This window comes from Melanerpes formicivorus, unplaced genomic scaffold, assembly GCF_026170545.1.
Source record: "Melanerpes formicivorus ecotype bairdi unplaced genomic scaffold, bMelFor1.0.p_v2 SCAF_14, whole genome shotgun sequence".
Classification (NCBI taxonomy): domain Eukaryota; kingdom Metazoa; phylum Chordata; class Aves; order Piciformes; family Picidae; genus Melanerpes; species Melanerpes formicivorus.
In genome coordinates this window covers 13,874,628-13,886,831 of record NW_027142366.1, presented here as the reverse complement: position 1 = coordinate 13,886,831, position 12,204 = coordinate 13,874,628, and the positions used below count along the sequence as shown (strand labels likewise).

General features: G+C 39.9%; 1 protein-coding gene across 2 annotated transcripts in view; it reads right to left on the bottom strand.

Moving 5' to 3' along the window:
• GRIN2A (glutamate ionotropic receptor NMDA type subunit 2A) overlaps positions 1 to 12,204 on the bottom strand; it is a 186,758-nt gene that overhangs the window by 88,160 nt on the left and 86,394 nt on the right. For both annotated transcript variants that reach the window (XM_068147145.1, XM_068147146.1), the window contains exon 4: positions 185 to 777. In XM_068147145.1, the coding sequence (XP_068003246.1) occupies positions 185 to 777 (593 nt within the window). The remainder of the gene's footprint in view (positions 1 to 184; positions 778 to 12,204) is intronic.

Genomic DNA, 12,204 nt, shown 5'->3' with positions numbered 1-12,204 from the left:
TGGACCTGACGATCTTAGAGGTCTTTTCCAACCAAAACAATTCTGAGATCGGAAAACTATTGCTTAAAAGGGCGTGATGGTATTAACAAACCCCAATAGTCTCCTTCAAGAAACATGTAAAGGCAATATAATGGAAAATTACCAAGGTTATGTAAGGAAAAAAATCCAACCCAAGAAGCCTTACTTGTGCAAGGTGTGAGTTGGTCTGTCGTTTTTCTCCAGTTGTCCATAGCAGCTAGTTTTTGCTTCAGGAATGAAGGAGTATTTTTCCAGCATGGCTGATGCTGCAGTGGCAATAATTCCAAGGCCATCTCGTACCCGAGCTTCTAAACTGTAGTCCCATTCATCATAAGATGCTGAAATGAGTCCTGAAGGAAACTCCTTGGGAGTGATTTCTGTGTTACCACTAACCAGGCTGGGAACTATCCAAAAGAAATCATAGCCAGTAAGGCCCAAGGAACGAGCCTCATCCAGTATATAGACAGCTTCATCCTTAGAACAGTAAAGCAGGATCACAGATGAATGGATCTTCTTCAGCTGGATCTGTGTCTTGGCATCTCCAAAAGCGGTATCAAGTATGATGACATTCTGCATGTCCCAGCCCACAAAACTATTTTCCACTGTGGTCTTAATGACATTGATGAAGTCTCGGTATCCAGGGAAGGTGGTGGTTACCAGAGAGAACACATGCCAGTCATAATCTTGCATGATCTTCAGCATAATGATGGCTTCTTGCTGAATGGAAGCCCCAAACTGGAAGAATGTGGACATCACATCCTAGAACACCAAACACAGTAAAAGATTACTAATTATGTATAAGTCTGAAAGGAATAGAATCTCTAATTCTTGTGTTCTCCTTGGTCCACCATGGCTACCAAACATTCATTGCATTCCAGTTCTGTGTCTTATCATAATTATATGATTAATATGTGACACTGATCATAAGTACTACAACTAATTAAACTATTTGCCAAAAAGTGACAAACCAGTAGGAAATTTGTGTGCCTGATCACTTGAAGACAGTAAGTCAAATCAGTATTTACTGAGAAGGCTGCCTAGAGACAGCCACCCACTGTGAAACAGCTCATCTCCAGCAGGTAGCTTTAGTTTCATGAAAGATATTAGGAATGCGACTCAACAAATTCGTACCAGTCTTTACTTATGACAGAAATAAATTGCAATGCACATGCTGTATATATATGAAGAAGTTCTGTATTCTAGACCTAGTGTCAGAGGGATACTTTATTTCTACAGGTTCACTGGACTTGGTGGAAGCTGTCAAACTCTGAAGAAGTAGATTTATTACCCTCAGGTACTGAGTTAACTACCATCCGTGAGCTCGCTACTGATCATGCTCCATTCAGAGTACATGGCCCATTGATGTCCAACTTAGAGTTGACAGGACAGCAGTGCAGGGATAATCAGCAAGCTGCTGGTGTCCTCATGGAAGGACTTCAAGGGAAGTAATATTTGTCTTAGGCTTTTATAGTATTGATAACATTTTATACAGCATAGGGGCAGGTGCTTCATGTTAACAACATCCATCAGAAACAGGACACAGTATTTTGTTGGCACTAAATTTATGAACATTTGCATTAGTTTATTTTTACCAAGCTGCTATTAAGATCTAGATTTCTTCTTTAATTTCACATTCTAGATTACTATACATCATGATTAGAGCACCAACACTCTACACAGGAAGCTATATAAATCTTTGTTTTCATTTTGCTTCAGTATTTATTCCTGAACTAGTGTGTACCATTTTCAGATAGATAAAGGTTGAACTCCTGCTGCAAGAAAAGCTTTTGATTCAAAAATAAGATATTAACCATACATGATTTCTTGTGCAGCCTTTACAGGAAAGACACACAGAGCGCTTTTAATTTAAAGAGGTTCATGAGCATGGTTGCCAACAGCTGTCCTGTTTTACACTTGCAGGGCACAGAACCAGAATAATTAACTTAGGTTTCACGGCAAAGTGGTGTTAAACTTACAATTGTTAGTGGGTAACTTAGCTCTACAAGTTCTGCATTTTATCTACAGAAAACTATTCAAAGCAAACTGCATGTCTACATTTTTAATAGAAAGATTGTTATCACTTGTGAAGTGTTAAGAACCTGACACCAGGATTTTATGTAGTTTGATAGCAATAAAAGGCTTACACCTTGGGTCAGACCATGAATGCTGATATTGAAGGTACAAAATAAACTAGTAGTGGTAATGAAATAATCTGTCATGGCTTCCTTGGTACCTGGCTGCCATCTGAGTGCCAGATCTGAGGTGGGTTTGGGTTATTAAAGATATTATAAAGCATATTTAGGAGAAAGGGAATTAGGAAGATTTCATTGCTGAAATCATCAGGTGCTGGTGACCTGCACTGTATACTTCAAAATAACTTAACAAACAAGCTTTTCATCTGGGGACATTTACAGCTAAAGAAGTCCAGCACACGGAAAATCTGCTCAGAGTCAGCATTTAATGGTTCAATCACTGATCTACAATTAAAAAGTAAATTAGGTATCTAGATACAGTGCCATGAACCCAAGTTTGATGTAGCTTCCCAACTGAACATTAAGAAATTTCATAATGCAAAGTTAATTGCTTTGATTTTCTTCTCCAGCTCTTACCTTATATTATTTTTGTATTTGTGGTTGGGCTAAATAACAATAAACATAAGTAAAAATAGCTTGTAATAAATTAACCAGATTATTTCCACCACATCTTTTCACTCTACCCCATTTCTATATATCATTTATGGCTACTAATGTAGTGGAATAATTCTTTCAAACAATACATACATCATGGTCCTTCATGCATCATATGGAACTTCTCCAGTAACAAAACTGAAGACTCCAAGGGCCGAAAACAATGCACAAGGACATTCCCAAGTGTGGCCTAACTAGTAAATATAGATATATTTATCTTCTTAACCTAGAGAAGGTCCTATCTTCTTCCCTGGCTATGAACTTCGTCTTGTGCACAACAGCCTCTGTCACCTTTACAGGAGTCTGATAACAAAGAAAAAGTACTAAGCATAAATCCTTTCCTTTTGCAAGCATTTTGTTAGAAAAAATAGTTTATGAAAGGAGTTTCCATGAAATATTCTTTTAAAGTTCACATTCTTATTACATGAATCCATTTCACATAATTGTGAATGTGGACTTTAGTCAAAACCAGGCAATTATTTGTGATCAGAATGGTGAACAAAAAATTGTTTAACTATATGGTGAAAATAACTTTGGGTTCAGAAAAAGTGGTCTCAGCTACTGAGAATATTGGTGGAGGAAGCAAGGAAGCTGTACATTTATACAGTGCATGAAACATTTATACAAAGGAATTCCACAGGTAAATCTCAAAACATGAAAATCCTAAAATGTTGAGAGCAAAAATTTAGTGAGAAATAGTTATGGAAATGATTAACTAATGCTTTAGTTGATTTTTTTCTGGTTTAGCTTCTTAGCTGGATTTTACCACAACCATGGAAATAAAACACAGCAAAGAAGAGAAAAAGAACAAATGGAAACTTTTTGTTTCTGTCTAGCTTAAGAACATAGAGTTGATAGCAAAACATTTCCCCATACATTGCACAACGGAAGGAAGTAATCTTTCAGTTGCTTCTTGCTTAACATTATTCCTTAATGTTGTATACAAAATAAAATACTGCCATTCCAGGACAGAGCACTCCAACGTTCCCATGCTTGTGCACAAAACAAGGTAGCTCTCCCTGGTGCTGTCATTTCATAGATTAATATATTAGGATAAGTTGCTTTTTAATTAGTGTACCAAGACTATCAATCTGTCACTGTTGTCAGAACTGCACATTTCACTTCCCCAGTTCCAGCATGTTACAGGACTATATCTCTTGAAACCTCATCCTGAGCTATTTTCATGCCATCTCAGTTTCCTAGCTCCAGTTTTTCCAAGAGATCATCAGGGCCATGCTCGCAGCTGCTGTAACAGCCGAGGTAAACCCTGACAGGAGTTTATGCCTACTAGGGAAAAAGCTGCAAGAGTTGGTTAGTTAATGGAAAAAACATTTGCTATCTAAAATAGCATACCTTTTGTTAAATCAGAACAAAATACTAAACCAAAACAATAGGGGTCAATATAAGGCCAAAATGATTTTTCACTTGGCAGAGTCGTTAAGGACAGTCATTCACTGGTAAGAATATATTATGACAAGAAGCAAGAAACAATATGAAACACAGATTAAACAGCAATCCACAGGATGATTTCATTAATTTTAAAATAAGATTATTATGACAGGACTGCAAGTAGGACTTTAACATGATCATAATTACCACATTCTTATTCACTCTGTATCTTCTGCAGAGATACAGACAAAACTGTTTTGCTCCTATCTTACACCACTGCAGTTTAGAATTTCCATTTTTCTAACAGATTTAGGACATGTGGTGCAAGCTCTGCATATACAATGCAAGCTGTTTCCTGTTTAACGAATTACAGGAGTTATTTGGCATTTTTATGAAGACTGGGGATACTGAAAGCCAGCGATTAGTCATGAATTGAAGCTGAATAATTCAGCATCGCATCAAAAAATCTACAGAAGGAACTTATTTGTACCAGCCTTGAATGTAGGCAAATAATGTAGCTTGCAGTGTGTTAACTTCATACCCCTTTTCTTGGATTTCTTGAAATGATGTAGTGATCCCCTGGTAAACATGAAGTGAATTGTGTTTACCTGTCATGACTATCTAGGTTTCAGCTATACAGTTTCCCTTTGTGGTACTACACAGAGCCAGGCCAAAAAAAAAAATAATCTAGTAAATGCAAACACTGAAGTGCAGGAGCTGAAAGGAAACCTCTCCTCCCAAGACACCCTGCACATTTCTGAACTCTCAAGTTATTAAATTTCTGCTTCTATTCATTAACAGTATAGAACATGCAATTCCCAACACAAACATCTCACTAAGGCGCCCAGGGGAAAAAACCTCCCCCATTATTACCATGGGAGCAATTTAGGGGAAATTATACAAAATTATGTACGTTCAGGCAAAGCAGAGCAAATGTGAGGGTGGAAATAATTTAGTAATTATTGCAAACAGCAGAAAAGACTTGCTTCCCAAGGACCTGTCACCTCTCTGGCCTGAGACACGGCAAAAGCACACAAGATCCGTGCCTGTGGGTCTCTAGTGATACCAAGCTGTCCATTGGGAACCATGTTACTGCGTTCATGCATGGGCTGTGGAGCCTCCCAGGCCCCAGGCATCCCCCAGCAACAACCATTGCCCCATGTGGAACGTCCCAGCTGCTATTAGTCCGAGAAAGACTGCAGTACAGCCCATACCCAGCCCCAGCGGGGTTGCACTTGAAGCCTGACCCATTCCCCTGTCCTTGTCAGCAACTCCCAGCCTTCTCAGAGCATGTGCTGAGCTGGGTGGGAGAGAGAAGGGGGAAGCAGAGCAGGGGCTCTGTGAAGGAGGGCACCTGGGCTCTGTGAAGGAGGGCACCTGGGCTCTGTGAAGAGGGGCACCTGGGCTCTGTGAAGGAGGGCACCTGGGCTCTGCAGCCCCTGCATAATACATTTTCAGTTCTCCAAATCTGCCCACATAGACCTGTGAACATATTTCACCATTTGTCACTGAGAAGACCAAGGTTTTCTAGCAGAGTCAGAACAGGGATGGAAATTTTGTTACTATAATTTAACTGGTGCAAATGCAGAGCCACACAAGGCATAAAGGTCAGCAAAAAGGACAAACCAAGGCCTTACTTTTAAAATAAAAAGTTTGCTCTGGGAGAGGAACACAAGTTAGAAAAGGGCAGTAGCAAGCAAGGGAATACGTTATGGCTTTCCAACATCTGACATGTCCCCTTTTATTATTTCAAGGAATAAATATCAGAGAAACATGGTTTTGAAAGGTTAGCACCAGCTTAATCAAGCATGTTCTTTCCCATTTCCAGAGGGAGCCTTCAGGGATTCATTTTGCAGAGGCTTCTATATTTTCAGGTCATGGTTTTACCCTAAGAATTTTGCCAGATAAGAGATAGGTTTTGTGTTCTGTTTGGGTTTTTTTTTCCTTCAATATATCAATTTAATTTTACACTACCTGCTTGGCTCATCTGGCCCTGCTACAAGAGTTCAATTGTGTCACTATTTTTTCTCTATATCAGGCTAGAAAATAAACAAATGCAAAGGAACAAGAATATGGTTTCTACAGATCATTGCAGAGTCCACTGGTTTTTGATCCTTTACATACTTTGAATAATACAGCATCATGTCCAATAAATTGAAGAAACTCAACATGCTATTATAGTGAAACACCAGTACGAAATTAAAGAAGGCACAGAGTTCATGAACCATTGCCTGGGCTGGAGAACACCAACCATATGGGTTTTCAACACATCATGAATTGTTCAAACACTGGAAATTGTGGTGTCTCAGCTTGTCTCTCCTGTTAAACCGAGACAAACAAGTGAGAAATGCTTTCAATGGCTGAAATTACACCAACGAGCCTGTGCCCAAACTGAAAAGGCTCATGCAAACCAACAGAGATTACAGTATCACAGTATAACTAAGGTTGGAAGAGACCTCGAGGATCATCGAGTCCAACCTATCAACACAGACCCCATGACTAGACCATGGCACCAAGTGCCACGTCCAATCTCCTCTTGAACGCCTCCAGGGACGGTGACTCCACCACCTCCCTGGGCAGCACATTCCAATGACGAACGACTCACTCAGTGAAGAACTTTCTCTTCACCTCGAGTCTAAACCTCCCCTGGTGCAGCTTATTCACAATATGCCTCCTTTCTAGGTAAAATTCAACTTCCACAGTTACAGAAATGTCTTAACCTTGACTATTTTCATGAGGAAGGCAAAATTGTGGTTCTGTTGGGATGAGTACTAACTATTTCACAGCTTTTGGGGTGAAAGGGAATCCCAGTGTGCAAGAAGTAGAGTATTGGTGTCTGCAAGGAAGATAGAGGAGAAGAAAAGGTATTTTCAGACAAATTCTATTTGCTTTATATGTTCAAGTATTTCTTCAACACATAAATCAATCTCTCTAACCTGTACAAGATCATGTATTCCTGTACATGAGTGCAAAATGTTAGCATTATCATAAGATATTTTTCCTTTATGGAGAAGATGAGATTGGTACAAGTCTTTTACTTCCCATAAGTATTTCACCATGAAAAGAAACATGGAAAAATTAGTGTGACCTAATATATCATTTATCAAGGAGTATCATTTCTCTTATGCCACTTGGCATGACTGCAGAGAAACATTTTGCCATTTCTTAAACTTAGGTGGCTGATTTACTCATGGTTTGTACAAGCAGCATCCTCCTGCTTTATTCATGTAATTAGTCAGCACTAAACTGACGCAAGTAAATAGTCTCTTGAAGAGCCCAAAAATACTTCATCTTCCATGGGAAAATGACTTTAAATTAGCCACGCAGTACATCTTTCAGCTCAAGGAACACCTGAGTTCACACAGAGAGCTCTTCAAACAGTAGTTGTGAATGATGGGAGAGCAATCAGGAAAGTTAATGACTTTTCAAAGACAGGGAAGGCAATTGCCGTGAAGATACTCTAACAATGCTGGTGGAAGGAATTGGCTTTCTGCTGTATGGGAACTTCCATCTACCACCAATTCACATTTGGTACATCACAACAAAGTTGTGGTGATGGCATTAGAAGAAAATAGGGTCCATTTTCTGTTCTCCTCACAGCAAAGTAAGAAAGTTTAGGATGAACTGTTCTGTACGAGTTGGCTAACTGGATGAGAAAAAACCTAAACAATGAAACACTGCTATAAAATGAGGAAGAAAGAAACTCAAACCATGATATTACCACAAAACTTTCAAAATGTCCTGGCTGGAAGGAAGAATGTCTAGAGTCATTTTCAGAAACAACAACAAAAGAATCATTTATCAGAATGATAGAAAGCTTTTCACCAGGTAACAGAAATAAAAAGTATTAAGAGCTCATCAGTAACCTTGTGAATTAGCCCAGTAAAAGGCCAAAGGATAGAAATGGACATAGAAGGATAGGAAAAGCCTGGATTACTTTCCTCTCCTACTACTGGTATTTCATAGTAACTCCCATCATAATTCAATTCTAGAAATAAAATACCACAAAGACATAGGATGGATAAAGGATACCAGCCAAGTGAGCAAGGCAGGTTTCTGGAAAACAAATAAAACTCTTGGTACCAAGACAATTCATCCCCACTGTCACACTCTCTAATATTCACACTGGGAACATTTACCAACACTTACACCATTTCTTATCAGGATTGAGATATTACATATTTTACTACCAAAAAACCCATGCTGGGTTATGCACAATTTCTCATCCTCATCAAGTTTCAGTCTGTGACTATAGAGAATCATCTATCAAATCAATTAGTTCATTCACTTTGAACCACATCAGCTCCCATAAGACCATCAGAAGTGGGTTTCTCCTGATTCATGGGCAATCTGGGGAAGTTTAATGAATATAAAAGCAAAGCATTTAGGTTAGAGTGAGTTATATTATTTCTTGGAGCTGATAGCAAGCTCTAATTATAAATCTTGACAACAACCCTGATGTTAATGGCCAAGCTTGCTGAAAATAATCTTGTATAGGTTATATAGGTTATAGGTTGTATAGGTTATAACAACCCCCTGATAGTTAGATTTCAGAACAGGCAGATGGACAAAGGAAGAGTCTAAAACTTCCAAGGAATTCCAAAAAAGAGAAAGGAATGAAAAAGCAGTGGTTCATCTTACTCTTTCAATAAAAAAGAGAAGCTTGTTCATATGCAATTCTTACATGTGCAACGTGTGCAGCCCACAAAGCCAATCAGATCCTGGGCTGCATCAGGAGAAGTGTGGCTAGCAGGTCGAGGGAGGTGATCCTCCCCCTCTACTCAGCCCTGGTGAGACCCCACCTGGAGTACTGTGTCCAGTTCTGGAGCCCCTAGCACAAGAGGGATGTGGAGGTGCTGGAATGGGTCCAGAGAAGGGCCACAAGGATGATCAGAGGGCTGGAGCACCTCTCATATGAGGACAGACTGAAGGAGTTGGGGCTGTTCAGTCTGCAGAAGAGAAGGCTCCGAGGTGACCTAATTGTGGCCTTCCAGTATCTGAAGGGGGCCTACAGGAAGGCTGGGGAAGGACTTCTCAGGATCTCAGGTAGTGATAGGACTAGGGAGAATGGAATGAAGCTGGAGGTGGGGAGATTCAGGCTGGATGTGAGGAGGAGGTTCTTCCCCATGAGAGTGGTGAAACCCTGGAATGTGTTGTCCAGGGAGGTGGTCGAGGCCCCGTCCCTGGAGGTGTTTAAGAGCAGGCTGGATGAGGCTCTGTCCAGCCTGACCTAGTGTGGGGAGTCCCTGCCCATGGCAGGGGGGTTGGAACTAGATGATCCTTGTGGTCCCTTTCAACCCTGAATGAAACTATGAAACTATGAAATAATATTTAATTCTAATACTTCAGCCCTACTGCCTCAAAAGGTCCTATCACTAGTCTTTAAAAAGCACAGTGGCCACATTTTGCCTTGATTAACAGCATTTTACATTATCAGCCTTTATTTTTCTTTCCAAAATCAGTCACCCAAATTAGTTTTACTCTTCCCCAGCTATCAATTTAAACATGCACACAAGTTACTCTCAGCCACCCACAGAATATGCTAGAATCCACTTTACTTGACATCTTTCAGGGTACCTGCTAAATTGAAATATGTAGATTTGATACTTTCTCTTTTTCAGTGTAATGCTAATATTTTAGCTAAACAGAATGTAATGAGTTTACATTACTATTGCTGTGGAATCCAAAAAAAAAAAGTAAGTTTCTTGAATAGCTTTGAAAATTGTCAAGGATCAATGCTATGCAATAATTCATCCTCAGGACAAATTTTGATTCCAGCTGCATGGTATCTAATACACTGAGCAGTTCTTTTAACTGTAAGGTGACACTACAGAGCAATTTATATATGGATTGCATACTTCCAGCCTAAAAGAAAAATAGTTATGAGAATTTAGAGTTGTTAAGGACAAGTATGATTCCCTGTCAGTTTTGCTATCTTATTTAGTACAAGTATTGCACAAGAAAACCCTGCAATGACTACTTTCAGCTCATGAATAAACAAAATTTGTGACAGGATTTTCATATATTTTTGACATTAGAAGCTTTAAAACCAGCACCATCCAAATTTATTAACCCTGTAAATGGAATCAAAATTTTACTTACCTACCATAGCACTTAAATATGCTACAGACAAGAACCCAGCATTAAATCCAGTATCAGCGACAATTTGTCATTTAATGGCAGCTGAATCAAGCCAAATAGGCTGCTTACTTATAGCATGTATATGCATGTGTGCATAAATGCCAGACACAGAAAGATATGCATAATTAAATAGCAATAAGAATGCCTCAAGACATCATCTCCTTATCTGAAAACATTTGGTCTCAATTGAATGGTAAAATGCTTCTCACTTGTGTTGATGATGAGAAGCCAGAAAACCATTAACTAAGTCATTTCCATATATCTACACTTAACAACTGAAAATGAAGGCAACAAACAACATCCCCCTCCACCCACTATCACCAAATGGTGAGCAAATAAAAGAAATATAAAGCAAATTTAATTTCTACTGTGTGTTTTTCCTTCATGAGCTAGGACTCTGGACTAGCCACCTCTGTGTAACTAGGCTGCTTCAGCAGCACTGAACTGAAGAGAAAACTCCAACAGCAAGAGGCTAGTGGGCAGGACAAACAGGTAGACAGATGGGCAGGAATTTTTTTAAGGGGAAAGCTGAACAGAGTTCAAGGAGTCATTCAGAGCAGCTTTCCATGGCAACAGAGATTTGTAGGATATCTCCAAGTAGCAGAATAAGACGACTGCAAGACAAGAGATTAAAGAGTCCTGATGTCTTCAAGAAGACGTATGCATTTATGTTGCCCAGGTAGTTTGGGTGCTCAAAAAGAAGCACAAATCTGACTCACCTGTCTTTGGAAGGAAAAGCCACAAAACCATCATTTTTCAAAATACTCAGTATGCTACTCTGCTCTTCTGTTCAATTAGTAGGTATGAAGAAGTATAGGTACTCCAGGGAAATACCATTTATGCTTTTACTACAGAATTAAACAGGTTGGAAAAGACCTTCAAGATCATCAAGTCCAACCTATCACCCAACTAAACCATGGCACTAAGTGCCTCATCCAGTCTCTTTTTAAACATTTCCAGTGATGGTGACTCCACCACCTCCCTGGGCAGCACATTCCAATAGCAAATCTCTCTTTCTGGGAAGAATTTCTTCCTACCATCCAGCCTAAACTTCCCCTGACACAGCTTGAGACTGTGTCCTCTTGTTCCGTTGGTGTTGCCTGTGAGAAGAGACCACCCCCCACCTGGCTACAACCTCCCTTCAGGTAGTTGTAGATGGCAATAAGATTTCCACTGAGCCTCCTCTTCTCCAGGCTAAACAACCCCAATTTCCTCAGCCACTCCCCATAGGGCTGTGCTCCAGACCCCTCCCCAGCTTAGTTGCCCTTCTCTGGACACATTCCAGCAACTCAACATCTTTCTTAAACTGAGGGGCCCAGTACTGGACACAGTACTCAAGGTGTGGCCTAACCAGTCCTTTATGCTTTTGTCTTTAAAGCACCATCTTTGGTCTGTGGGTAAGGCTATGACTGCCGTTCCATTATGCTAATAGAAATGACCTACTTTCTCAAAGCCAGTGATCAGCCCATCAAGCTAGCAATGAACATCCTTTCACATTGTACATTTAATAGCAGCAGAGTCAGAAGCAAATTCTGTTACCAAAATTCTGATATGTATGACCCATATGAGTACTTACTTGTCAGCCTAGCTCAAGATGAGAGAATGACTAACTGCATAGCTTAGAATGAATCCTCCTCATAAGAACGTGCCCCAAAGTAAACCTAGAGGAGTTTGCAGAGGAACTTATCCAGGAGGGCTTTGAACATCTCCAGAAAAGGAGACTCCACAACCTTTCTGGGCAGCCTGCTCTAGTGCTCCAACAAACTCAAAGGAAAGAGGTTTTCCCTTAAGTTCAAGCAAAAATTTCTTGTGTCCTAGTTTGTACCCATTGTGCCTTGTCCATTCCTGACTACCACTGAAAAGAGCCCCGCCTCATCCTCATGACCTCTACCCTTTCAATATTTATATGCATTGATAAGATAATCTCTCCGATAAAGAGCCTCAGCCTCTTCTCATAAGAGAAATGCTC